The sequence below is a fragment of the Notolepis coatsorum genome (genome assembly GCF_963971535.1).
Source record: "Notolepis coatsorum genome assembly, chromosome: 1".
Lineage (NCBI taxonomy): Eukaryota > Metazoa > Chordata > Actinopteri > Aulopiformes > Paralepididae > Notolepis > Notolepis coatsorum.
Genome location: NC_140165.1, coordinates 238241853 through 238269140, shown reverse-complemented (window position 1 = coordinate 238269140; position 27288 = coordinate 238241853). Strand labels below are relative to the sequence as shown.

Genomic DNA, 27288 nt, shown 5'->3' with positions numbered 1-27288 from the left:
CGCGAGCAGCCACGGATGGGCCGCGAGATGATTTAAAAAAAAAATAAAAAAAAATAAATTTATTTTTTTATTTTTTATTTTTTATTTTTTATTTTTTCTATTTTAATTTTTTTTTGTCAGGTCACTGAACTTAGAAGCAGGCCAGGACCAGTGTTTTTAGTTGTATTCTAACATTTTATTCTATTGTATTCTCTAAAATGTGACTATATGGTTTTATATTAACTTAATAAATAAACAAAAACGAAAAATCTACTTATTTCAACGAACATTCAAACTAAATAACAGATTATGCACATAAAACGCTGAAAACAACCGAAGCAACAATAGTATTTTAATGAGGCTATTATTATTATCATTATTATTTTGCAACAAGTTAGCCCTCTCATAAATAGCACATATAAATGAATAACTAACTTGAACTAACTTAATAGGATTGAAGTGATATTTGGCTTAAAAAGTCGGTCGCCTGGCAAAAAAAAAAAAAAAAAAAGGCCAGACGATGTGCATTGGGCCGCGGCTCTCTGACGCTTATTTTTCTGGGCCCCGGCCTGAAAAGTTTGGGAACCCCTGATCTAGAGATTTAGAAGCTAGGGAAGAGATGCACACAGGACAAAGAGATGGAGACAAAGAGAGAGAGAGAGAGAGAGAGAGAGAGAGAGAGAGAGAGAGAGAGAGAGAGAGAGAGAGAGGAGAGAGAGAGAGAGAGAGAGAGAGTTAGGGGGAGCAGTGGTGGAAGAAGTACACAGTTCCACAGTGAAAGTAAAATGACCCATTCTACATGGTGTTTGTGTATTGGAGCGGCTCAACCCTCTAACCATTGACCGCTAAAGGTTAAGTGGTATGTGGTTCAGTTACTGTATGCTGCTCTGATTACTGTACGTCCTCTTGAAGTCGGCGGGCTTCAAATTAGAAACTACATCATCTTCATCAATGTTTGCTATGTTTTCTATGCAAAATCCTTTTTCTTCAAAGTAACTAGTAACTGGGTGGGTTCAAATAAATGCAGTGTGACTAAAAGTACAAATGTTCCCTAAAATTAAAACACTCAAGTAAGTACAAGTCCCCCCATACTGTACTTCAGTAGTGCTTGAGTAAAAATACTTACGGTAGTTACTTTCTTTGACACATCAACAGCCACCCACCACAGAGAGCTCTCTGGTAGCAGTGTGTGTGTGTGTGTGTGTGTGTGTGTGTTGTGTGTGTGTGTGTGTGTGTATCTGTGTCTGTGTGTCTGTGGTGTCTGTGTGTCTGTGTGTGTTGTGTGTGTGTGTGTGAGTGTGTGTGTGTGTGTGTGTGTGTGTGTGTGTGTGTGTGTGTGTGTGCGTGCGTGCGTGCGTGTGTGTGTGTGTGTGTGTGTGTGTGTGTGTGTATGTGTGTTGTGTGTGTGTGAGAGAGAGAGTGTGTGTGTGTGTAACTATCCTGGTCACTATCCTCCACCTCTACCTGCACTTAACTTTGCTCTTAGTTTTTCCTTAAAGTAAGTAAGGCATGTGCAAAGATAATTAGCCTAAGCCAGGCATGTGCAAAAGATAATTAGCCTAAGCCAGGCATGTGCAAAGATAATTAGCCTAAGCCAGACATGTGCAAAGATAATTAGCCTAAGCCAGACATTGTGCTAAGATAATTAGCCTAAACCAGGCATGTGCAAAGATAATTAGCCTCGGGCGCTCCAGTAGCACACCACATAGCGCGCTGAGTCGCGAATCGGTCGCCTCCGGGTTCGTTTACCAGACCCGGTTGCCGGTGGCCATATGCCTCATGTCTTCCCTCTTCTCCTCCCGTTTCACCCTCTCTCCTCTGTCGGTCCTGCGTGGCCAAAAGGTCCTGCGTGGCCAGAAAAAGCTGAAAATGCTATAAATAAAATTAAAAAAAGATAATTAGCCTAAGCCAGACATGTGCAAAGATAATTAGCCTAAGCCAGACATGCGCAAAGATAATTAGCCTAAGCCAGAGCATGTGCAAAGATAATTAGCCTAAGCCAGACATGTGCAAAGATAATTAGCCTAGAGCCAGGCATGTGCAAAGATAGGGCCCAGCAGTGGCTTGAGGCCCGGTTCCTTGCCCCTGCCATATGCAAGAGAACTACATCGGACACACCCCCCCTGGTTCAACACCAATCCATCACAGGGGCCTTACCCCAAATGCATCTCCTTAATGCTACCATCACACCTTACACACTATAACTATGAACAGAGTTTGACCGATAAAGGGTTTTTAAGATACCAATATTTAAGATAAGATAAGATATTCCTTTATTGATGTCCTTGGGGGAAATGTGGGCGTCATAGCAGCATGGGGGAGAGAGGAGGGGAGGTACAGGTATGGGCAGGGTAATAGTAGAAAGACATGAATATAGGCAATACAATTAACTCTGAATTATAAAAACTATGAGAATGTTGGGACTGGATCTACGAACAGCTAAATTTCGTGCCGATGTTCAATTTTTTTTTTATTTGAAAGTGTTTATAAGGGGTGAACTCTATTGACGATGATCGTAAGTTGTTCCTATACTCAAAAAAAAACCTAAGCCTCTTCTGGTTCGTAGCACTGGACCACTTCTACTGTATGCCTAATAGCTACTTGCATTTATTTATGGGATTCAGGAGTGCTGACCTATTCTTCTGTTGCACTTAACGTAATTTACTCTGGATTAGAGCGTCAGCTAAATGCCTAAACAGTAAATTACCACGAACAGGGAGGAGGGATAGATAAAAAAAAAAAAAAAATACAGAGGACAAACAAAATAGATTCGATTAAATTATCCCTCAACCCACTCAGCCACCAGATTACCTGAGCCTCTGATTATTATAATGCCTTCCTTTTAGGGCTGGACTTAATGGAAGAAAATGAATCATCGCAATAATCATGAGGATTTTTCATGTCAATGTCTGGGTAACAGCTTACATATGCTGTTATTACTGGGGAATGAGTAATGTTTTCCTAGATCGAGTACTCATATGAATTACTCTAGTAGTACTTGAGTAGTGAGTTATGCTAATCTAATTTTAGAACGCATAAAGAGCATGGCAGCAATAACACAATGCATTGCACAGCAGTGTTTAACTCATTGAGCGCCACGCTCTTTTCCCATCTTTACTCAATGGCGCCAGTGTTATTGACCATTTTAGCTATGGAGACAATATTATGGCTCATTTGACAGGCATTGTTCATAGTCCATCACTGACTAACCAGTTCGTTTCTACATACTGTGCACTATTACACGCTAAACATCGCCCCTTTCCAAAATCCAGTATTTTTTCATAGATCGCGAGATATGATGCGTTATATGCATTATGCCCATATCGTTCTGGTTGCTTGCCTGATACCCCAAATACTTCCAAATCAAAGCTATATACCATGTACATATCCTCACAAAATCATCAAGGGGGGGGGGGGGGGGTGGGGGGGGTCGTTTTAACTCAAAACTGCGATTGTTACCGAAAGCAAGTTTTAGGTCCGGTAAAATACGACACTGTGATCATTCCAAAAACACGTTTCAGGTTCGGTAAAATAGACATAGAATACACCTTACCTTAGCCAGAAGGTACTCCAAAAAGAATAATCCCCAGTGATCCCATCGCCATCGCGATTACTCGTATATGTCTATACTCGTGTATACGGGAAATAGGTTTCAGGCGTTAAAATCTCAGAGCGATCGCTCTGTCGCTCTGTCCCCTGAGGGGGAGGAGTCCTTGCAGACAAAAAAAAATAAGAAAAAGTGTCTCCACACCAAACTATTCCAGTTAAAAAGGTAGGCGATACTGCCACCTGGCAGGATTCGATCGTCATTGCAATTGTAACGTAGGCAGATGAGCCAGGGAGGCCCAGGGAGCTCCGGCCGAGTGTATAGAACGGGGATCAAAGGAAAAAGATCACGTTAACAGTTAGCTAGCCACAACTTTAGCGATGTCCGTATCAATAGTCTGTGAACGCTACGCTAAGTGGGCGACATGTTGTCGACCACACGAACCGCTGTTTTTATCCGCTGTATTCCAACACAACAAACTTTTTATTTTCTATTTCAGTGGCAAAAAACAGGCACTTTTATTGAACGTACTTAAATAAATACTTAAAAATAAATAAACATCGAGTTCCCTCAAAAACCACTCGAGTTCAGTTGAAACGGCGAGTACTCAAGTAATTGATTACTCACACCCATAGAGATATAGACTCTAAACTACTAGGATTGGGCTGTACAGCATATGACGCTGCTTGGAGGTCAGTCAACAATGACATGCACTGCTCACCAGCTGAGATCCTCTCAAATGATCTCTTGTTGGTTCAGCATCGATGGCTCACGTGAATTCAAACAGACATGAATTGAGGGTAAAGAAAGGTTCATGGTATGAATGTACCTCAAGGCGATCACATTTCACAATGCTCTACACTCAAAATTAGGGATGCTCGATATTGGCTTTTTTGCCGATATACCGATATTGTCCAACTCTTAATTTCCGATACCGATATCAACCGATATCAACCGATACCGATATATGCAGGGTTTCCCCCCCAAAAAACTGAATAATTTAAGGTAATTAACATTACATATCTCTTGTTGTGGAATTAACACAACATTGTGCATACTTTTGACAATAAATAAAATCAGAATTTGTTCTTACTTGCTTGCCTGGGTAAATAAATTAAAAAAAAAATTTGAAAACCGATACCGATATTTTCCGATATCACATTTTAATGCCGATATCGGCCGATAATATCGGTAGGCCGATAATATCGGACATCCCTACTCAAAGTACATAGTTGGGAATAGACCTCTCACATGTGTCATAATGCCCATATGCCCATATAAGGGAGGGTGGTTCCTTTGGCATAGGAAGAGGAATGGGTAATTAAACGATCTTCGTCTCATGCAGGCTCCTTACCTCGAACCAGGTCTTCTGGTGTCGGTTTCTCTCTCTGATAAGGCAGGGGATTTAGAATTTCTGGGCAGCAGTTTAAAAAAAGGAAAGACTAAACTAGCTTAGCATTGCAGCTCAGATCCCCCTGACTCACCAGCTTCAGTATATTATATTATATAGTGTATATAATATATAATAAAGGGGGGGGGTAACACATTTGCAACATCCGGCCATTTAATGTTAGCAATGTGGATCTTAAAATTAGGCTAGTTAACAAAACATATAATTCTCCTATGAAACGTCACTTTACCATCTCACCACAAATGCAATATAATGGACAACATTACTGGTAAAGTGGAATGTGCATTTTTGCTTCGCTCCCCCCCCCCCCTTTTTTTCTTCTTCAAAATGATGGCAACGCTTAAGAGGTCTTTATGAACTGTAAGAAAAGGTCTATGTCTCTCTGTCTCTCTCTGACCTCCACATGCTAGAAGCCCATTAGCCATCAATATCTCTCACCCCCAGACACGGGTCCCCCTCTCACTCACACACACACACACACACACACACACACACACACACACACACACACACACACACACACACACACACACACACACACACACACACACACACACACACGCACACACACGCACACGCACACACACACACACTCATGTGTACACGTCACACACACATGTGCACACAAACACACACACACCAGGCATAACAGACCAGACAGACAAATTCTGTACTTCCTGTGTTGTCTGGTTGTATGTGAGCTCCATTTAAGGTAACAGACTATGCTTGTGTGTGTGTGTGTGTGTGTGTGTGTGTGTGTGTGTGTGTGTGTGTGTGTGTGTGTGTGTGTGTGTGTGTGTGTGTGTGTGTGTGTGTGTGTGTGTGTGTGTGTGTGTGTGTGTGTGTGTGTGTGTGTGTGTGTGTGTGTGTGTGTGAACACTTTACAATCAGACCCTTGATCTCCCCCATGGGGCTCTTGGGAATGAACGGCCATTTTCAGACAAATACGCAAACACACACACACACACACACACACACACACGCACACACACACACACACACACACACACACACACGACACACGCACACAGACACACACGCACACACACAGTCTCCTTTCTCTCTCTGTCTTTCTCTTATGTGCACAGTCAGTTTCTCTCTGTAAATATCACTTGTAAACAATGACATAAACGCAAAACACACACACACACACACACACACACACACACACACACACACACACACACACACACACACAACAACAGAATGTAGACCAATGGAGACCATACTTAACCCTTTCCCTACCACACTACCAAAGGGAAAACCCTTTCACTGCGACAATACAGAAGGTTAACCCTTTCACTACCACACGACAAAGGGTTAACCCTTTCACAACCACACTACAGACGGTTAACCCTTTCACTACCACACTACAGAAGGTTAACCCTTTCACTACCACACTACAGACGGTTAACCCTTTCACTACCACACTACAGACGGTTAACCTTTCACTACCACACTACAGAAGGTTAACCCTTTCACTACGACACTACAGACTGTTAACCCTTTCACTACCACACTACAGAAGGTTAACCCTTTCACTACCACACTACAGACGGTTAAGCCTTTCACTACCACACTGCAGAAGGTTAACCCTTTCACTACGACACTACAGACGGTTAACCCTTTCACTACCACACTACAAAAGGTTAACCCTTTCACTACCACACTGCAGAAGGTTAACCCTTTTACAACCACACTACAGATGGTTAATGTGTGGTAGTGAAAGGTTCACCTTCTGTAGCGTGGTAGTGAAAGGGTTAAAGGTTCACACACAGCTCAGAGTCCTGTGGTTTCTACTGCCCATCCATCCGTGTGGCTGAAGAATGTCTGTGTAAATAGGAAGGGTTCAGTTATGGCTAATTTTACCACAGAAGGCCATGGCTCACTCTCCACACTCGGAGGCCGTGCCAGTCGCTTGCATAACAATAACACTGAGGCGATGACATGACGGGTCACTCTGTGGTGATTGGCTCGGGGAGACGATGACATGGTGGGTCACTCGTGGTGATTGGCTCGGGGAGGCGATGACATGGCGGGTCACTTGGTGGTGATTTGCTCGGGCGTCCCACGCTTTACGGTCGCGGACCCGTTCACCTCATCAGTGAAACACACAGGGGAGGAAATGGTGTCTGTTGTCTATCAGACGGATCAGGATGGACACCGTCTTTAAATGATATATGACTGAGTGTGACGCTCTCTCCTGAAAACAGAACTATGAGGATCATGATGTTGTGATGAGAGGGAGGTATGTGACTGATAGCCTATTGGGTTAAATAAGGACTCTGGTGATAGGGGTTAGAAGGACTCTGGTGATGATAGGGGTTAGATAAGGACTCTGGTGATGATAGGGGTTAGATAAGGACTAGAGATATTCCGATACCATTTTTTCCTTCCCGATCCGATTCCGATACCTAAGCTTTGGGTATCGGCCAATACCGATACTGATCCGATACCAGTGCATACATTAAAAAAAATAAAAATAAAAAATGTATATAAATTATAAACCCTTTTATTTTTTTTTCTCCAGCTACTGTTTTATATATACTGTTTTTTTTAGTAATAACTATAAAGTAATGGTATTTATTCAACAACAGGTGATTGTATAGATTAGTATTAGTATCAGTAATTGAAAACTATCTCAATGAGTTCACCCACGGAAAGGTTTTGGCACATTAGTTCCACACGGACATTATTCGTTGCTGCACTTGCTTCCACAAGGCTCCGTTTAAGTAGCAGAGGCTCTGTTGGGATTTTTGCACAATAAATATTCAACATTCTCTTTTGAGACTCCGCCTCAGACTCTTATCATTTGGCACTAAAAGCTAAACATTGTCACCGATATGGCTGTCCGCAACATGTCATTAATTGTGTACGCGAGGTGGTCGATCAGTGATCACGTTAACGTGAGCTAGGTTAGCTAGCATGAGCTACCGGTAGATGGAAAGACTGTAACGTTACTGGTGAAAAATGTGATTTAACTTGGAATACTCCTTTGCCAACTTGCAGGTCTCTGCAGCCATTATTGCTAGATTATGAATAGCCCCAACTTTAGCCAAGGTAACGTTAAAGCTAGCTTTCGGTTAGCTGTTCAATGCTAATAACACCACCAAGCAAACCCATCAGAGCTCCCCGTCAACAGCGCTCTGTCGGGACGATGGCATTTTAAGAAAGTATCTGCTGTTAAAATGACAAATGGCATTGACACTTTAATTCACGGTCGGTTAAAAACACGTTTGTTTTATAATGCTCACTCAGCAGACCGCAGTGTTGTTGATAAATTACGTCATATGGAAATCGGAGCGCAGGGTTAGAGGGTACTCGCCGATACCGATACCAGCATTTTAGGCAGTATCGGCGGCATTTCCGATACTGGTATCGGTATCGGAACAACTCTAATAAGGACTCTGGTTATAGGGGTTAGATAAGGATGCTGGTAGGGATGCACCGATATGAAAATTTGCCACCGATACCGATACCGATTGTTCAACTAACACAATCGGCCGATACCAATATTTGTGGCAAAAAAAATTATAATATTCTTTTTATATATATATATATATATATATATATATATATATATATATATTTTTTTTTAATGAAACTACGATATATTTGTATGTCTCTAAATGTTTTGATGAATTGAAAATGGAGGACCCTTATGTAAAAAAGCCGAAAGCCTTTTTCTGGTCTTCATCCTCCAGTCCACTGAGCTGTACTGTATTGTACCCATTCTGCAATCTGTTAATAAAGTTTTCAATCAATCAGACAAATGTATAGAAAAGCTTTTATTATAACCATATAACAAAAAATTATATTATTGTTTATGAAAATGTTTTAGCCCTATGCTTGACTATTATTTTAGGCATGGCAACAAATAAAATAATAATAATAAAATGTATAAATAAAATATTAAATAAATAAATAGGCTACACGTCTCTCTTTTTGTGTTACAAATTGTGCTCACCGATATGAACATAGGCCTCTTTACTTACTTAAAAAAGGAAACATCAAGAAATATGTGTATGGTATTAATTCCACCATGCCATGTGTGTTTTTATTTTATAATGATCATGAGTCATGATTATTGCTGAAGTCTGAGTCATACAATACTCACTGGCTTTCATAACAGACTAACTTGTCTTGCTAAAGACTTGTTTATTAGTTTTAATAAGAGAGCAGTATCTCTCAACCAAAGCAATGCAACAGAACAATTTTGACTGACAGTCGATTCTGCCAATTACCTCATACCGCTTGCACCCGCCTCTGCTGTTCTTACCACCAATCGGCAAGCGCTTATTCGTTTTTTACTTCCGGGAAGTCCGCCATTGATTTTGACGAGAGCTCAACAACAAAGCTAATAAAGTTAGCTCCCCGCGGCCCACAAGTAGACTACCAGCGCTCCACAGGAGTACTAAACGAGGCATAATGATTTTACTGCAACAAATGTTATAATAAAAGCTTTTCTATACATTTGTCTGATTGAAAACTTTATTAACAGATTGCAGAATGGGTACAATTCAGTACGGGCTCTCTGAGCAAAGGAAGGAACTGAGATATGAATGAGTAATGCTTGCTATGTTCGGGTAAATACGCTGATGTTATTGAACGTGTAACTATATAACGTTAATGCCACAAAACGAATGCCTTTGTTAATCATAAGTAGTAACTTTGATGCAGTAGCGTGTGTGTGTGGGGGCGGCGTTGTGCAGGTCACTTGATTGAAACTTTTTTCAAAGTTTGAATGTGTGGACCAGATTGACGCAACACAAATTGATGGATATTTATCGGCTACTGCCATCGGCACATTTGAGCTTATCGGCCGATAGGCCGATGGCAGTCAACAAGGCAGTCAACAAGGCAGTCAACAGTCATCGGCTGATACCGATACTCGACCGATATATCGGTGCACCCCTAGATGCTGGTGATATGGGTTAAATAAGGACTCTGGTGATAGGGGTTAAATAAGGATGCTGGTGATAGGGGTTAAATAAGGACTCTGGTGATAGGGGTTAAATAAGGACTCTGGTGATAGGGGTTAAATAAGGACTCTGGTTATAGGGGTTAAATAAGGATGCTGGTGATAGGGGTTAAATAAGGACTCTGGTTATAGGGGTTAAATAAGGATGCTGGTGATAGGGGTTAAATAAGGACTCTGATTCAGACTAATCTCTGATCCACCCATTCACAGCCCACAACCTCCTGCTGAGAGGAGGCAGACAGAACACATGTGCGCACGCACGCACACACACACACACACACACACACACACACACACACACACACACACACACAATTTATCTTATCAAGCACCATTTATCTTTATGTCCCTCGATTTGTCTATCTCTCTTTCCCCTCCCTCCCTCTCTCCCTCCCCACTCTCTCTGTTCCTCCTCCCTCTCTCTGTTCCTCTTCCCTCCTTCCTCCCTCTCTCTATCCCTCCTCCCTCTCTCTACTCTCTCCCTCCTCCCTCTCTACTCTCTCCCTCCCTCCTCCCTCCCTCTCTCTACCCCTCCTGCCTCTCACTTTCTCTCTCTCTCTCTCTCTCTCTCTCTCTCTCTCTCTCTCTCTCTCTCTCTCTCTCTCTCTCTCTCTCTCTCTCTCTCTCTCTCTCTCTCTCTCCCCCCCCTCCTTCACAGGCAGCCAGGCACCACCACCCCCAGTACCGCCATGATAAATTGATTAGCAGATCCCATTCCAGGTCCATCTGGTGTAGCTAACTAGATAAAGTGTGGATCACAGACATGCAAACACAGGCTTTTGATTTAGATGTTTATAGTCATTTATTCATTTCCCACGGGACAGTGTTTCATCATCTATGGTGTGGGATCCAATGTGGCTTGCAGGCTTGTATCAGGTGGGTCCCCAGGGACATGATGAGTAGCAATATGTCTTAAAGGACCACACCAGTCAGTCAATCTATCTATCTATCTATCTATCTATCTATCTATCTATCTATCTATCTATCTATCTATCTATCTATCTATCTATCTATCTATCTATCTATCTATCTATCTATCTATCTATCTATCTATCTATCTATCTATCTATCTATCTATCTATCTATCTATCTATCTATCTATCTATCTATCTATCTAAACACATAAAGCTTCAGTTTATGTGTGATGACATAATACTAAAACTGTGTCATAAAGATAAACTATTTCTGCATTACAATGGTAATGCATTGTCTCATTGACAAAATTGAGATTTTTTATATAGCTTAATATTACGTAAATTGGGAGTAATTCAGTTGGATGACTGATAAATGTGTAGTAACATATTTGTAAGTGCATAACTCATGCAGTGGAACACGGTTTCTATACTCATTACAGCGATCAGGTCAGGACCCAAGCACTGAAGAATGAGGAGCCACAGTCCCCAGTGAAGCACACACACACAATCACACACACACGCACACACACACGCACACACACACATGCACACACACGCATACATGCACACATGCACACACACACACACACACACACACACACACACACACACACACACACACACACATGCACACACACACGCACACACACACATGCACACACACGCATACATGCACACATGCACACACACACACACACACACACACACACACACACACACACACACACGCGCACACCCGCACACATGCACACATGCACACACACGCACCAAGTCGCACCATCATCACGGCTTGTAGTGGATTGTAGCCCCAAGCGCTCGTGCTGCTGCCATGTCGTTTTATGTCACTGGATCAGGGAGCACTTCTAGTGACCAGTGGCTACTGTGTTCAACTATTCCCTGTATCTTAACAGGCACATATACCACATCTATCTCTGGATTCAACCTGTATCTCTTAACAGGCACAGAGACCACATCTATCTCTGGATTCAACCTGTATCTCTTAACAGGCACAGAGACCACATCTATCTCTGGATTCAACCTGTATCTCTTAACAGGCACAGATACCACATCTATCTCTGGATTCAACCTGTATCTCTTAACAGGCACAGAGACCACATCTATCTCTGGATTCAACCTGTATCTATTTTTTTTTTTAAACTTTGACCAGTCAGCTGGTTCTTTTTAGCGTTTATCGCTTTTTCATCGCATTCATACTTGGTCAAGTTCGACCGACAGAAGCAGGCTGAAAGGGTTCAGATGGGGGGGAAGACACTCTGGGAAAGGCACGGCTGCTGTCCGGGATTCGAACGCGCTCAGCCCCAGATCCGTGACGAGCACGGTTGTCCACGGCGCTGAAATAGCACTCGCGGTACGTGGTGAGCTACTGGAGCTCCCCACTCAACCTGTATCTCTTAACAGGCACAGAGACCACATCTATCTCTGAATTCAACCTATTGAACATGTCAAGCACTGGCCCCCCAGGCCTACAGGGACAGCTGAGGGATGAGCACTGGCCCCCCAGGCCTACAGGTGACAGCTGAGGGATGAGCACTGGCCCCCCAGGCCTACAGGTGACAGCTGAGGGATGAGCACTGGCCCCCCAGGCCTACAGGTGACAGCTGAGGGATGAGCACCGGCCCCCCAGGCCTACAGGTGACAGCTGAGGGATGAGCACTGGCCCCCCAGGCCTACAGGTGACAGCTGAGGGATGAGCACCGGCCCCCCAAGCCTACAGGTGACAGCTGAGGGATGAGCACTGGCCCCCCAGGCCTACAGGTGACAGCTGAGGGATGAGCACTGGCCCCCAGGTCTACAGGGACAGCTGAGGGATGAGCACTGGCCCCCCAGGCCTACAGGTGACAGCTGAGGGATGAGCACTGGCCCCCCAGGCCTACAGGTGACAGCTGAGGGATGAGAACTGGCCCCCCAGGCCTACAGGTGACAGCTGAGGGATGAGCACTGGCCCCCCAGGCCTACAGGGACAGCTGAGGGATGAGCACGGGCCCCTATATCTACAGGGACAGCTGAGGGATGAGAACTGGCCCCTATGTCTACAGGGACAGCTGCGGGATGAGCACTGGCCCCTACAGGGACAGCTGAGGGATGAGAACTGGCCCCTATGTCTACAGGGACAGCTGAGGGATGAGCACTGGCCCCTACAGGGACAGCTGAGGGATGAGAACTGGCCCCTATGTCTACAGGGACAGCTGAGGGATGAGCACCAGTCTCCACCAATGAGTCTGAGAGCTGCTGCTTTAATTAACTTGGATTAACTTGTTGGATAAAAAAGAAGGCAGTAGACTCTGCAGTGCTTTAAATGTGCTGTAAGTGGCATTTTCTTTGTTAAAATAAGTGGTCTACATGTTAAAATAATAGCTCTACATTTTGACAGCCATCACTTATATATAGAGTGTTTGGTCAGTAACATGGGTCTCCCAGTCCCTCCGCTCTGCAGTAAACACAAAATACATTTTGGTATCCCGTTTCCAACTTCACACTCCACACTACAAAAATGGTCTGACCAAAATAAGAAATACAACTTAGTTACCGTATAAGCAAATATGTGCTTGAAACAAGTAAAATAATCTACCAGTGCAGTAAGTGAATCTGGCTTGGCAAGATTTCTTGAAATAAGAAAAAATATCTAGGGTTCTGTCTCCTGATTGGATAAAGTGGGGAAAGATACCAGACATTTCATTTAGTGTTTACTTTAGTTATTTAGTGTTTACTGCAGAGGGACTGAGAGACCCATGTTCCTGACCAAACACTCTATAGGTATCAGTGATGGCTGTCAGAATGTGAAGCTATTTAACACTTATTTCAACAAAAAATACCACTTACAGCATCTTTAAGTCTCCATAGGGCTAGGTTATTTGAGGTGGTGCTGGGCTGATGTAGGAAAGATACATATTTACATTTACATTTAGTCATTTAGCTAACGCTTTTATCCAAAGCGACTTAAGTCCTGTACAGCAAGTCAGCTAAAGGTAAGTAACATTGTTCGTCAAACAGTGTCGAACTTGAGTGCTAGCATGCATAGTAGATAATAATATAGGCAAGGTCGATTATTATAGCAAAGTGCATAATAGTAAAAGACGGTACAAAGGTTAGTAGTTTTTTTTGCATATGCATGTACAGTAGACTGTTCATCCAACTCAAGCAGTACCTGCTAGTCCCTATGAGACATACTGACCTAGTGCATATTACAGTAGTAGGAAGTACTTCATATTCCCACTAATTGTAATGTTCCCAGTAGAGCCTATATCCACTCCAGTAAAGGTAAGTCAAGTCAAGTCAAGTCAAGAGTTTTATTTGTCACGGCATACAATGAAATGCGGGTGTTGTGGTATTTTGAGATCATGGGACTGAATAAAGGTGGTCATTCATTAGCAAAAATGAATGAAAAAATTAGAGTGTGTGCGTGTGTGTGTGTGTGTGTGCGTGTGTGTGTGTGTGTGTGTGTGTGTGTGTGTGTGTGTGTGTGTGTGTGTGTGTGTGTGTGCTCGGGTCCAAATATAATAGGCACATACCGTATACAAATACATAGTCCATTCACTGATGAACCTTTGGCACCTCCTTACAAATCAGAACTGAGCGGGTCTATCCGGTGAGTTTTAACATTCAGTCAATGAACATTTTGAACGGACTGAATGAATGTCTGTTGACAACACCTGCTCGTCCACTCACCCTGCCCATGTAAAGGTCGTCCAGTCCGCCGTCTATCCACTTCTCCACGTCCAGTCTCCTCTGCAGCTCCTTACGGTTGTACTTCACGGTGACACGAGCCTGTCGCTTCTGGAGGCTGAGCCCCGGGTCCCTCCCGCCGCCGACACCCCGGCTCGGAGAGTGGACTTTGTTATTCACACGTCGCCCGACCCGGTTCGCAGCCATGGTATACCAGAAAATACTGTTATATTATAATAAAAGATAATAACTGGTCAAGTCCTGTCGTCTTGTATATACCTTGAAAGCTCGTTTTGACACGCCGATTAATTTCAACTGATAATTTATTTGTCCCCAAAAATAACAACTTGGGTGCTCTTGTTGCAGCTATCTCTTAAAAAAATCTTGTTTTCTCTCAAATTACGAATCTAAGGAAATTTAAAAAAAATATGTACTAAACTAAAATTTAGAATAGACTAGAAGACGACTATCCTTTAGGATCATCTAGGTCTAACAGACGAACTGTGTGGCACGTGCAGACGGTAACCCGGAGAGAGAGAGAGAGAGAGAGAGAGAGAGAGAGAGAGAGAGAGAGAGAGAGAGAGAGAGGGGGAGGGCGGGGTGCAGTGCACTAGCAAAGGCTTCGAGAAAAGGATGCGCGCTGGTGGCAGTGCTCCCAGGGGACACGAGAAGACCGTTGGGTCCTAGTGCTAGCTCAGATCAAAGGTCTCACTCAAATAATCACACGTTTTGGTAGTATACCGTATAGGCAGTAGGCCATGGTCGATGGTTGGGAAGTAAAGAATTATATTGGCAGTTATCTGGCAATATGGCTATATGAAAATAATTACCAACCCTTCTACCAACGCAGGGGTTTTGTTACAAAATGTGCCCCGTCAGGGAAATGGATGACTCATCATTTACACGGGAAGACGTGAAGGGAGGGGTGGGAGGGGCATTATTTGCTACCTTTATTATATTGCTTTTCCTCAGATGCCAATTGCCCTCGAATGCACTTAAAGCTGCAGTCTGTGATATTTGTTGTTTTGCCATATAATTGTGTGGTATATTCATGACATTCTTGAAGTCATAGATATGTAGATGGTTATGTGATATTGTGAACTTCCTTAACCCGTTGTGGACTTGAGAACTAGAGACTCATATCACTGGACTGACTATCTTGTATTTTGTACTAGAGACTCATACTGGACTCATATCACTGGAATATCTTGTATTTTGTACTTTTTTTTTTAATATTATATTGTATTTGTATTTATTTTTATATTGTATCTATATATACTGGACTGTATGAAGTTCTGTACCCCCCCCCCCAAGTACCCCCCCCCCCCCCCCCCATGCTGCGTTGACACATGCATTTACCCAAGGGGCTTAATAAAGGATCATCTTATTCTTATTATTCTTAATATACTGTATATCTGTTTTAATCCAGTAGGATTTACAAACATTACCATTGTAAACAAAAAATGTACAAACTCAAAGTAGAGCAATTAAAAATGCACATTGTCTAGTGTTACTCCTGGCATCAAATTAACACATTTACTCCTATTCCTCATTGTTGGTGGTGGGGGCTACCCATTTCTTTACATTTGGATCACCGTTTGTGATTCAGAACCATTGATCCTCTATTAATAAGAGATAGGCTTCCATAGGCGAACATTTCCCTTGTTTCCACACATTGTTGAGGACAGGGCTACTGGCAGCTTGGTGCTCTCCAGACCAGGGCTACTGTCAACAGGGGAGGACACTGTGGAACTGTTATGACTGTGACCTGGGATGGATGTGTAAGGTTTGTGTCGCCAGGCATGTCTGTCTCCATGTTTAGGTTTAGTGTTGTTGAGCCAGATGGATGTCTAAACACACAACTGTTATGTAGAACAGAAACAGAGCTCATTGCCCTCCTCTTTAAGTGTGGGTGTGAGTGTGTGTCTTTCCCTGTATATATATATGTGTGTGTGAGTGTGTGTGTGTGTGTGTGTGTGTGTGTGTGTGTGTGTGTGTGTGTGTGTGTGTGTGTGTGTGTGTGTGTGTGTGTGTGTATCTCTGTCTGTGTGTATATCTCTATGCATATGTGTATGTTTCTGTTTATGGCTAATTGATTGGCTGTCTAAAGATGTCTCCATCTTTGTTTATTCTCTCTCTCACAGATAGATAGATAGATAGATAGATAGATAGATAGATAGATAGATAGATAGATAGATAGATAGATAGATAGATAGATAGATAGATAGATAGATAGATAGATAGATAGATAGATAGATAGAGAGAGAGAGAGAGAGAGAGAGAGAGAGAGAGAGAGAGAGAGGGGGGAGAGAGAGAGAGAGAGAAAGCTCATAGATAGAGAGACAACAGCGCCATCTTCTGGCGTATACATTTATAACATCGTAAGGTGCCTTGAGCTTTGTATTAAAACCATAGATCTATGATTAAAACAATACACCTGTAGTTTCCAACAAACTTTGCATATAGCTGCCAACATTGGGATTTGAAAAAACGTGAGATTTCGCCATCTGCTGGTCAAAACCTGTATGTACCCAAGGACTGGGTGAACTACTAATTGCTACATTAAATTAATCAGATACCTGGTTGAAAGTGAAATGCTGTGTACATCCCTGCATTAAATGAATGGAAGTGTCAGTGTTTCTGTAGAGGAGATGTAACGCCTGCTCTTGTCGGCACTGCGCAGCCGTGGAATTGCAAGGCTATAGATTTAGAATAGATAGAAAGGGCACATTGTGGTGTATCATAATTAATTTGTTGAATACAATAGGATTTTTATAACGTTGACACAAATTAAGGAATATTTACACTAAGTTCTCTTTTACCTCTTATTTAATTCATTCATTAATTTAATTGTAGGTACTGTTTATATTGTACATAGTGTGTGTTGTATATTGTGTCCTATATGTTACTTTTGTGTTTATTGTTTCTGTCTATATATACACCGTGGGAAGGGGGGCACGTAATTGAATTTTTCTGTATGTCTTGCACAAATTGGAAAATGACAACGTTGACTTTGACTTTTAACATGTGTCTATAGTGTCACACACTAATTGTAATACTGCTGTAATATAAAGTGAAATTCTACCATGCCTCAATGTATCAACTTTAAACATACACTAAATGTTAATGTTAGAAATGTTAATTTCCATTATTTCCACCATGTGCAACATTTCCTAAGAACAGCAATGTCCATTCTATCAACTCCAAATCTCAAGTCAAGTCAAGTCAAGTCAAGAGTTTTATTTGTCACGGCATACAAGTATACAATGAAATGCGGGTGGTCTTGCCCGCGACGATGTGCAATACAGTGGTACAACATATAATAGAATCCAATAAAAAAACAACATTGTGCAATAAACAGGTAACAGGTAACATGGTGTGACATCTCGGTATCTGTACATAGTTATTTACAGAGCATATAGGACATGCTAGGACATGCATCCAATGTACAGTCATTTACCTAGTATGGTTTTGTCAATAGTCCAATGTACAATTTTGTTTGCTTGTACAGTGTCTCTCCCCCCCCCCCCCCCCCCCCCTCAATGTACAGTTTTGCTTGTTTATACAGTGTGCCCCCCCCCCCCCCCCAACCACCTCCAATGTAAATTACCCAGTATGGTTGTCAATATCCCAACGTACCCAACCCCCCCACCCAACCTCCTCCAATGTACAGTTTCTACGTCAAATGTATATACTCCTTTTTCTTGACTCCTTCTGTATCACAAACAGTACTGTATTTGCAAATCTGGTATGTCATGAATGTATAGATGTAGCAGTACTGACTATCTGTATGTCATATATGTCCTGATGAATTGAAAATGGGGGACCCTGATGTAAACAAGACGAAAGTCTTTCTCTGGTCTGCATCCCCTTAACAATTGTGTGTATTGAGCTGTACTGTATTGTACCCATTCTGCAATCTGTTAATAAAGTTTTCAATCAATCAATCAATCTAGGTAGCTTTAGTAGTGCAATACACTGTTCCTGTTGTTATACTAATTTAAAGTGGCCTTTCCTCTTGGCCATAAGTGTGCGTGTGTGCGGCATAAGTGTGTGCCCGCTGTTGTTAAAGTGTTAAAGTGGCTGCTAGTGTGTGAGCGTGCCGTGCATGTGTGTGGATAGCACAACGCTGTGCTATGAGCTCGTAGAATTGCTGTCTTGTTTTGGATGAATGAGTAGAAATGAAAAACGGTGTGATATAGAATAGATAAAGATATTGTTTCATTGTGTATTGATTAACTTTACATTTGTGCTTCATTACTTTACAAAAGTTATACTGGCACATGGGTCTAATACAGCAATGGATTATGGGTAAATGCAACGTTAAAGCAGTGCCAATGTAAGACTGACTTTAGTGGCGAATCCTTATGGAAGCCAACGGAAGCCAGGCCTCCCTATTAAAATATGAATTAATATCAAATATGAAATATGAAAGAAGAAAAAAAATATATATATATAATTTTTTTTAATATAGTTTACATTCTTTTTCATCTGTGCATCTGTGTTATATTTTTTTTTTATTTTTTTTTAATGTCTCCCTCTTCTCCTTCTCACTCCCTCTAACACACTGTCAGACTCACTGTGCTCACTGCAGCTATAGAGGAGAGGAGGCAGGGGGTAGGTCTCTTTCTCCAGCCTCAACCATGTGATTCATGTATGTAGAGTCCAAAACCGTTACTAGCCAATCAGATTCGAGCTGACTGCCACACCTTAAGTTTAAAACAGGGCTGTGCAATAGGGTCCAGCTGCAGCCCTGGAGATTGTTCCAGATTGAGCAACTTCCGCCCGGTCCCACAACATTTCTCCCGGGACAGGACAATGTGCGCTGATTGGCGGAAAGTACGGAAGTATCTCGAAGTACATCTGACGTTGAACGTCAAAATGAACGTCAAAATCAAAAGCAAGTACGTCTGCGCTGACGAGAGGGGGGGGGGGCTTGTATTGATCAGGTTAGTAGATATTGTACCGATCAGGTATTACAGATCATATCCGCATGAAATAAACTAAAATGTTAAAACCCATTTAGACTGGGGCGGTTAGGTGGCCGAGCTGAGATTGCGTTCGTCACCAGCCCCGGAGCTGTGAGCTGGATTCGCCAGCTCACAGCTCCGGGGTTGTCACCAGCTTGGCTGGCCGTCTGCACTAATACAATTGGCTGTATTAGAGGGTGGGAGAAGCTGGCGGGGTGGGTCTGGGTCGTTGTAAACAGCGACTCCTACAGTTCGGTCGGGGCGCCTGCTAAGCGCGGATAGGACTCGAGGGGGATAGTGTGGTCCTCCCACACGCTACGCCCTCTCGATGAGAATCCGCGCTGCCAGGTGAAAAGAAGCGGTGATTGGCTGGACGTGTGTCGGAGGAAGCACGTGGTAGCCTCCACTCTCCCAGATGATCTGACTGTGGGGGGTAAGTGCGCAGCGACCAGGAAGGGACTGGGAATTGGCATACGACTAACATTGGGATGGGAGAAAATCGGAGGAAAAAGACCAAAAAAAAAAAAAAAAAAAAAAAAAAAACATTTAGACTGTTTCTCATTCCTGTACTGTTGTTTATACTCTGCTCCTGTGTTGTAACCCAACCCCCTCCAATGTACAGTAAATGACCAAGTATGGTTGTCAATATTCCAATGTACAGTTTTGCTTGTACAGTTGTACAGTGTCCCCCACCCACCCACCCCTCCTACCTGACCCCCCCCCCCCCCCCAACCACCTCCAATGTACAGTCCCCCCCCCCCCCCCCACACCTACCCAACCTCCTCCAATGTACAGTTTCTACGTCAAATGTATATACTCTCTTTTCTGGACTCTTTTTGTATCACAAACAATACTGTATTTGCAAATCTGGTATGTCATAAATGTATAGATGTAGCAGTACTGTCTATCTGTATGTTGTGTATGTCATATGTTATGATGAATTGAAAATGGGGGACCCTGATGTAAACAAGACGAAAGTCTTTCTCTGGTCTGCATACCCTTAACAATTGTGTGTATTGAGCTGTACTGTATTGTACCCATTCTGCAATCTGTTAATACAATTTTCAATCAATCAATCAATCAAGACCCGCATCGCGGGCACTGCATTCCGTTCTCGAGAGAGAGATCATCAGCAGGCTATATATGATATTCAGACTCTAGATCTATTTGAAGAGCCAGATGAGATGAGGCAACCTGTGCGATTGGCTCTTGACAACTAATTTTGCACGTACTGTATACAGTATGTGTATGCACGCACTGCGGGAGGTGGCCAGAAGCGCGCAACTAGCCAACTACTATTATTACTACTATATTAATACAGTCTATTCCATTATATAGCTATAGGTGCTGTATGATGACAATACATTTGATTCCTATCTAATTTTGATCCATCGCAAAGTGCTCCAGCGCTTGAATACGGCCGGGGGATCCGCTCTATACAATGCAGACCCACGGCTCTCGTATTATAATGAGCCCGCGAGGCGTGTTATTATTAGAGTTAATAATATTGTATATTGTTTACACTGCCTTTTTATTCTATTTTTACTTCTCCACTGTACTATAATTATGTGACCTGTACCTCTATGTCTTCTACTACCTGTACCTCCCCTCCCCCCTCCCCATGCTGCTGAATTTATCTTATCTTATGAATACAACGTTCAATTAACGTTCGCTAACGTAGAGAAACGTCAGACGTAATTCGAGATACGTCAGACGTACTTCGAGATACCGTACTTTCCGCCAATCAGCGCACATTGTCCTGTCCCGGGAGAAATGTCGTGGGACCGGGCGGAAGTTGCTCAATCTGGAACAATCTCCAGGGCTGCAGCTGGAGGCTACTCGGGCTGTGAGCAGAATCATGAGTGTGGCATCCCCTCTGCACACCTCCCCTCTGCACTCTGAAAATTGTATTAAGCCGTGACTGCTCCCATGGGCCGAATATTGCCCCGATCCTTGCGAGATTAAATCCACGGGTACCTCTCGGCGTGCCGAAGCTTTTCCTAAATTACTTCCATCATCGAAAACGAGGGGAAAAGGTCGGCTCGCGACCCTGAAAATGTCGCGTGATTTTAAAAACGCTGTATTAAGTGAGCCTATTATGGGATCCACGTGAGATTTCTATCGTGGAAACATCTGGGCGTCCCGCAACTTTTACTCATTCACATGTAGCCCCGAAAATGCTTAGAAAAGGAAAGCCGCAAGCGTGGAATAAACTCGCCGAAACGGAAAAGTGTCCCACGGGCGCCGTGATTCCGATCCGAGTGAAAATATTCACGGCCATAGAGGAGACCGTGTGACACCTTTTTGCAACCGAATATGTGTCTCGAATTTTCTCCCACGCGGCGCGCAAAATCGTGCAAGGAAAAATTTGACCAAAAATGAACCAATGCTCCAGCAGTATTAATGACCCTGATGTAAACAAGACAAACGTCTTTCTCTGGTCTGCATTCCCTTATACAATTGTGTGTATTGAGCCGTACTGTATTGTACCCATTCTGCAATCTGTTAAATAAATAAAAAGAAAGTTTGACTGGCCGCCGAGCCATACTGTAGTGTACATGGTGACTGCTTGACTTAAAAAAAATAATAATAATAATAAAAATATTTAATAATTTTTTTTTTTATAATTTTTTTTTGGCTTCCCCTGTTATTTTACCCATGCGACGCCACTGCTTTACATTAAACAAATGACAATAATATAGTATAAAGTAGGGTATTATTTGGACTAAAGAATGGTGTTGTCTCACCCTACTCGCATGTTGACTGTTGAGGGAGAGCACCATACATTATACACTGAGAAACCACCTGACCCAGATACAGCGGATCGGGAAAATCAGAGGAGAACAATACTAACATGAATGAACTGGAGACCGAACCAGATGGACAGGAGAATGTCCACAACGAGGTGGAAAAAGAAACCGAAAGAGAGGTCATAGATGAACAGCCAAGAAGGTCGACAAGACATAGGGAACCTCCAAAAACCCTGACTTATCACCGACTAGGAAACCCACTAGTGACGATAATCCAGTCAATATTACAGAGTCTAAGCTCAGTAATCGCACTCTTTAGATGACTCTGACTCCCCAGAACCCCATAGGATTGTGATAATGATAATGATAAACAGCCAGCTCTCCAACAGCCAGCTCTCTTTTCTCCTCGACATCCGAACCAGCAGCATCGACCAGACGGACAGGACTAACCAACCGACTGAAACCCGCAAGTCTCAACCAGCATCCCGGAGCAGTCCAGACCACCCATCACCACGTGTGCCCAGCTGGATCGATACCCGATGGCGAGCCAACCCCGGAACATTTGATATAACTCCAGGCTAATGCCAGCCTGATGTGAATACCCCTGATGCTCAACTATTGCTCAACTATTGCTACACCAACAGTCCGGTAGGATTGAACTGAACGAGACTACACGGACTTCCAAGGGCGTTGACCCCGTTCACCTTGTGTTATTTTGATATTGTATTTTGTATTTGATTTGATTTAACTTGATATATGGGTACGGATATTCTCCTATAGGAATTAGAGGGTAAATGCTTAACCACCGTATGATGTCATAATAGAACCTTCTAGAACATAGAAGCTTCTAGAACGTTTGTGGTGCGGTCATAATAGAACATTCTAGACCATTGAAACTTCTAGAACGTTTGTGGTGATGTCATAATAGAACCTTCTAGATGACATTATGGGTTATAGCTGAATCCCTGATAGTTTCCTGTAAAGAAAGAGGGTTTAAAGGGCCAATTCACCTAATAAGGTATTTGCATTCCCTGATAAACTGATATAGATACACGCACCAGGCCTAGCAATCTCAAGTTGGCCTACCGCGATCTGAAAGACTTGTGCGCTTTGATTAAAGATTAGGCATAAAGTAAATCTTCCAACTATTCTGTGTAACTCTAAAAGCAACACACCCTTTCTTTACTTGTGTGTGGGGGTTTGCGACGCCACTCAGAGTCACGGTGGATGGCGATTGGCCTAGCGGTGTGTTCGGTGGGCGGGGCTTAGCTGACTTCACCTGTGGAGTTCCGGTGAGTTTCTCTAAAGGAAACAAGAAAAGGGCAAAAAGCGACTCGACGAGAAAGAAGTTTGTTATCAATTCACACAGTTTCAAACGCGTCGACGCGAACAGAAATCTAGAACACCCGCGTTCCACTGTGTTTATAAAGAAACGTTTTGTGCGCAATTCATATTTGGAATCGGAAGGAACTTGTGTGACAACAGGACAACCAGACACTATGACCACCAAGGTGCGTCGCGGTGGGGTTTTGTTGTTGCCGCTGCTCGTCGCCTTGTTAACCCGACACCAGGGCACCGCGGCCGGGCAGCAGCAATGCGACTGGGAGTCACCCAGCGACCCCGAGCAGGGCCTCGACCCCAGGTCCCTGGAAGCCGGGGCTCGACACCTCGACTACTTGCCCGCGGTTACAGACGCCGCGGGGTGCCAAGACGCGTGCTGCGCGCACCCCGAGTGCCAGATCGCCATGCTCGGCACCCCGGCGGACGACGGCACCCCGCAGTGCTTCCTAGTCGGGTGCATGAGCGGAGAGAAGGATGTGTGCGAGCTGCGGAAGGACAACCAGTTCAGAGTCTACCTCAGAAAGGCGACCAGACGGGAGGAAGCGGAGCCTCTGAGTAGCAGGCCAACCGAACTCCCGAAAGTCGAGGATGAGGACAAGAACTCGACAAATACAGGTAGGCTCTAATGTCGTTTCTTTTATACTATTCGTACCACACAGTTGCCCGTTGACACCCAACACAGGCTAAATAAAACGGGCGCATCGTCACCACTGCATAAAATAATGTATTGAATACAATAATGTAACATTCTTCCAGGATCTGGCTTCCTATTTACAAAATAGCAGGTGCGTCACTACTACTAGCCCATGTGTTTCATGTATGTTATGATGAATTGAAAATGGGGGACCCTGGTGTAAACAAGACGAAATTCTTTCTCTGGTCTGCACCCCCTTAACAATTGTGTGTATTGAACTGTACTGTACCCATTCTGTTAATAAGTTAATAACCAGTTTCTTAGGTCATTTATGTTGGGGTGAGAATGTTCATTAGTAAGTCCATGTATGGGAAACAGTTGGCTATGACGTCACCGGAGACGACAGAAAACCATTGATACGCCTATTGTTTCCGTAGCCACCGTTGTGTTTTGTAATGATTTAATTTTTTTACTCTCAGGCTTAATGTCCTTCTTCAGCCTATTGTTTTAAGCATGGATGTGATGAAGAAATAGTCCTACGTTAAATTGTGGGCTTTGCCTTTGAACCCCGAGGTGATCACAGGGCTTAGGGGCTATGCCTCACGGGTCGTGACAAGAGTAAGCCAACAGGTGTTAATGAACCTAGGGTTCCAACTTCCAGGGTAATTGAGAACAGAATACATTTCTGATTTGGGTCCTCCTGGCCACACCTACTGGTTAGTCCATCCGGTTGGTGTTGGATCGATGGCCAGCAATAGTGGAAGTCATCCGACATTCCTGACAGAAGACCTTTGATTCTTCAAGTTTTGACGTCCTGCTGGTTTGGTTTGCACAATCCTGTGTATTGACTCAAGGCGTCACAGGACAGGATATACTTGATGTGAGAGCAGAGAGCCTTGGGGTTGATGGGACTGTGACTTCAGGCTCTGACCTGGGAGGTACCTAATTGTTTTGGTAATGATGATAGTGATCCGGTATCATTGGGCGGGCAGCCTTACAAATATCCGGTGCTGAAAGCAGATTTTCTTTGGTGGTTAAGCGAGTGAGTGGAAAGGTAGAGATATCTGTTGGTGGTACATTTTATCAGGACTACAGCTTGTTATAATAGCCTAAAGTCTTTATAGCATTTTTATTTTATTTTGACTGCATCCATTAAATTCCAATAGTTTCCTGTTTTCTCATCCGTCATCATGTATTATTTTTCAGGAAATTGCCTAACCCATTCAGAAGGGGGGGAGGGGGCAACATACAAATCAACTAATTGTCCAAATCTTGGGCAACTGAGACAAAAGCAACCATTGAGTAGCCAAACATTTAAACAGTTAGCAAATCCCTTGTCTAGATAAAGTTGTTGTGGACAATATTGCTGATTGGTAATGGCTGAGTAGTCTTCAGCCATGGTTGTCATGGCCCTTATCTCAACCGCTTATCATCTCTGTCACTCGCTCACACTCCCCTCCAGTGTTTTTATCATTGCCTGACTCTACAGTCTACAGGTCAATTGATGAGAGGGAGAGAGAGAGCAGGCGGCATGAAGAGAGAGAGAGAGCAGGTCGCATGAAGAGAAAGAGAGGGAGGGGGGAAATCAGACAGAGCGATGAGTGTGGTGTGTACAGTTGGGGTCTGAAAGTATTTGATGGAATCTGAATCCGGTATCGAATCTGCTTACCTGACCGAGGTAGTCTTTTACCTTGTGTATGTGTATCAACTAAACCAATAAAATCCCAAAACTTTTGTTGGTACAAGTTAGTTATGCCGGGGTGAAAATACAATTTCTTATTTCATCACACTCGGCGCAGTAACAAAACATTTAGTAACCGTTGTAGAGGTTAGAGGGAGCTGAAAAAGATTAGATCAGAGGATTTACGTTTAGACTCTAAACGTAACGAATGCGGTTATTTTTGCCAACTCTGAGGTGTCTGACGGAACTCTATGCGCTAGCCGCCGCGTGTGACTCTGCGTCTCTGCGTTGTTTTTCTGTCTATTGACTTCCTTGCTGATGTGGAATGAATTCCCCAACAGGAGGAAGGCAGCAGGTCCACCGCCGTTCAGTCAGTCACAGAAGGATACATGTACTGCGAGTCACCGCGGTCATACGGCCAACTTCCTCTTACGCTACCGGAAGGTTCTCTCTGCGCGCTAGGCCCTAGCATACCTTGTAATAGGTGCAGTCAGCGGTAGCTAACGCCATGTAGCAGTGGTTACAATGGCCTTTATTTTACATGGTAATAAAGGGGCTAATTGTATGTATTTCAATTGCCCTATATGGTTTGTTTTGGTATCTATATATATTTCAATATAAATAAAATGTTTGAGGGAGGAAGGAATTGGGAGCATGCAAATGAGGAATGAAGGGAATACGAGGGGGAAGGAAAGGACCAAAATAAGTTTTAAGTTTCAAGTTTCTTTAATAGTTGTCATACAGAAGTACAGAATACTTTCATACAAAATGCTTCTTACTGTTACGCTCCAGAGACTGTGCTAGACAAGATAGTATCAAATAACATAGTATAGCATGTAATTTAGAAGAAGAAAATGAGGTCACAGTGTTCGGTATAGACATATGTACAATGTTCTGAGTTACCATATAATATACTATGCAGTGTACTAATGTACAGTACTATATAGTGCAAAGCAGAAATGGGATGAGGTACAATTTAGGTACAATTTACAGTAAGGTGTACGAGTTGTAGTGCAATCCTTCATCAATAAATATAAAGTGTGGGGAGTGGGTGCTACAGTGTGTTTGTTTAAAGTGGGTGTGTGCTATAAAGTGTGTGGAGTGGGTGCTACAGTGTGTTTGTTTAAAGTGAGTGTGTGCGTGTGGATGTGTGTGCTATGTGCGTTTGGTGGTTGTTGTTGTGTAGTGTTCATTGTTCGTTTAGCAGCCTGATGGCCTGGGGATAGAAGCTTCTTCTGAGTCTTTCTGTGCTCGCCTTGAGACTCCGGTATCGCTTGCCTGACCGCAGCAGTTCAAAGAGGCAGTTGTTAAGAGAACTAGGACGTATGTAAGGAAAAACAGAAGTATGTTGGAGAGACCTATAATCGTTACATGAGCTTCCACCAATCACAGTGAT

At 43.2% G+C, this 27288-nt stretch overlaps 2 protein-coding genes across 2 annotated transcripts in view; one reads left to right on the top strand and one right to left on the bottom strand.

The window, feature by feature from the left end:
* ppp1r14ab (protein phosphatase 1, regulatory (inhibitor) subunit 14Ab) overlaps nt 1-15010 on the bottom strand; it is an 84296-nt gene extending 69286 nt beyond the window's left edge. Inside the window, exon 1 of the mRNA XM_084331503.1 lies at nt 14520-15010. Within this exon, the coding sequence (XP_084187629.1) occupies nt 14520-14723 (204 nt within the window). The 5' untranslated portion in view covers nt 14724-15010. The remainder of the gene's footprint in view (nt 1-14519) is intronic.
* An 8522-nt stretch (nt 15011-23532) lies between these two features.
* Nucleotides 23533-27288, top strand: part of spint2 (serine peptidase inhibitor, Kunitz type, 2) — a 37108-nt gene continuing 33352 nt past the window's right edge. The window contains exon 1 of the mRNA XM_084327844.1: nt 23533-24192. Within this exon, the coding sequence (XP_084183970.1) occupies nt 23736-24192 (457 nt within the window). The 5' untranslated portion in view covers nt 23533-23735. The remainder of the gene's footprint in view (nt 24193-27288) is intronic.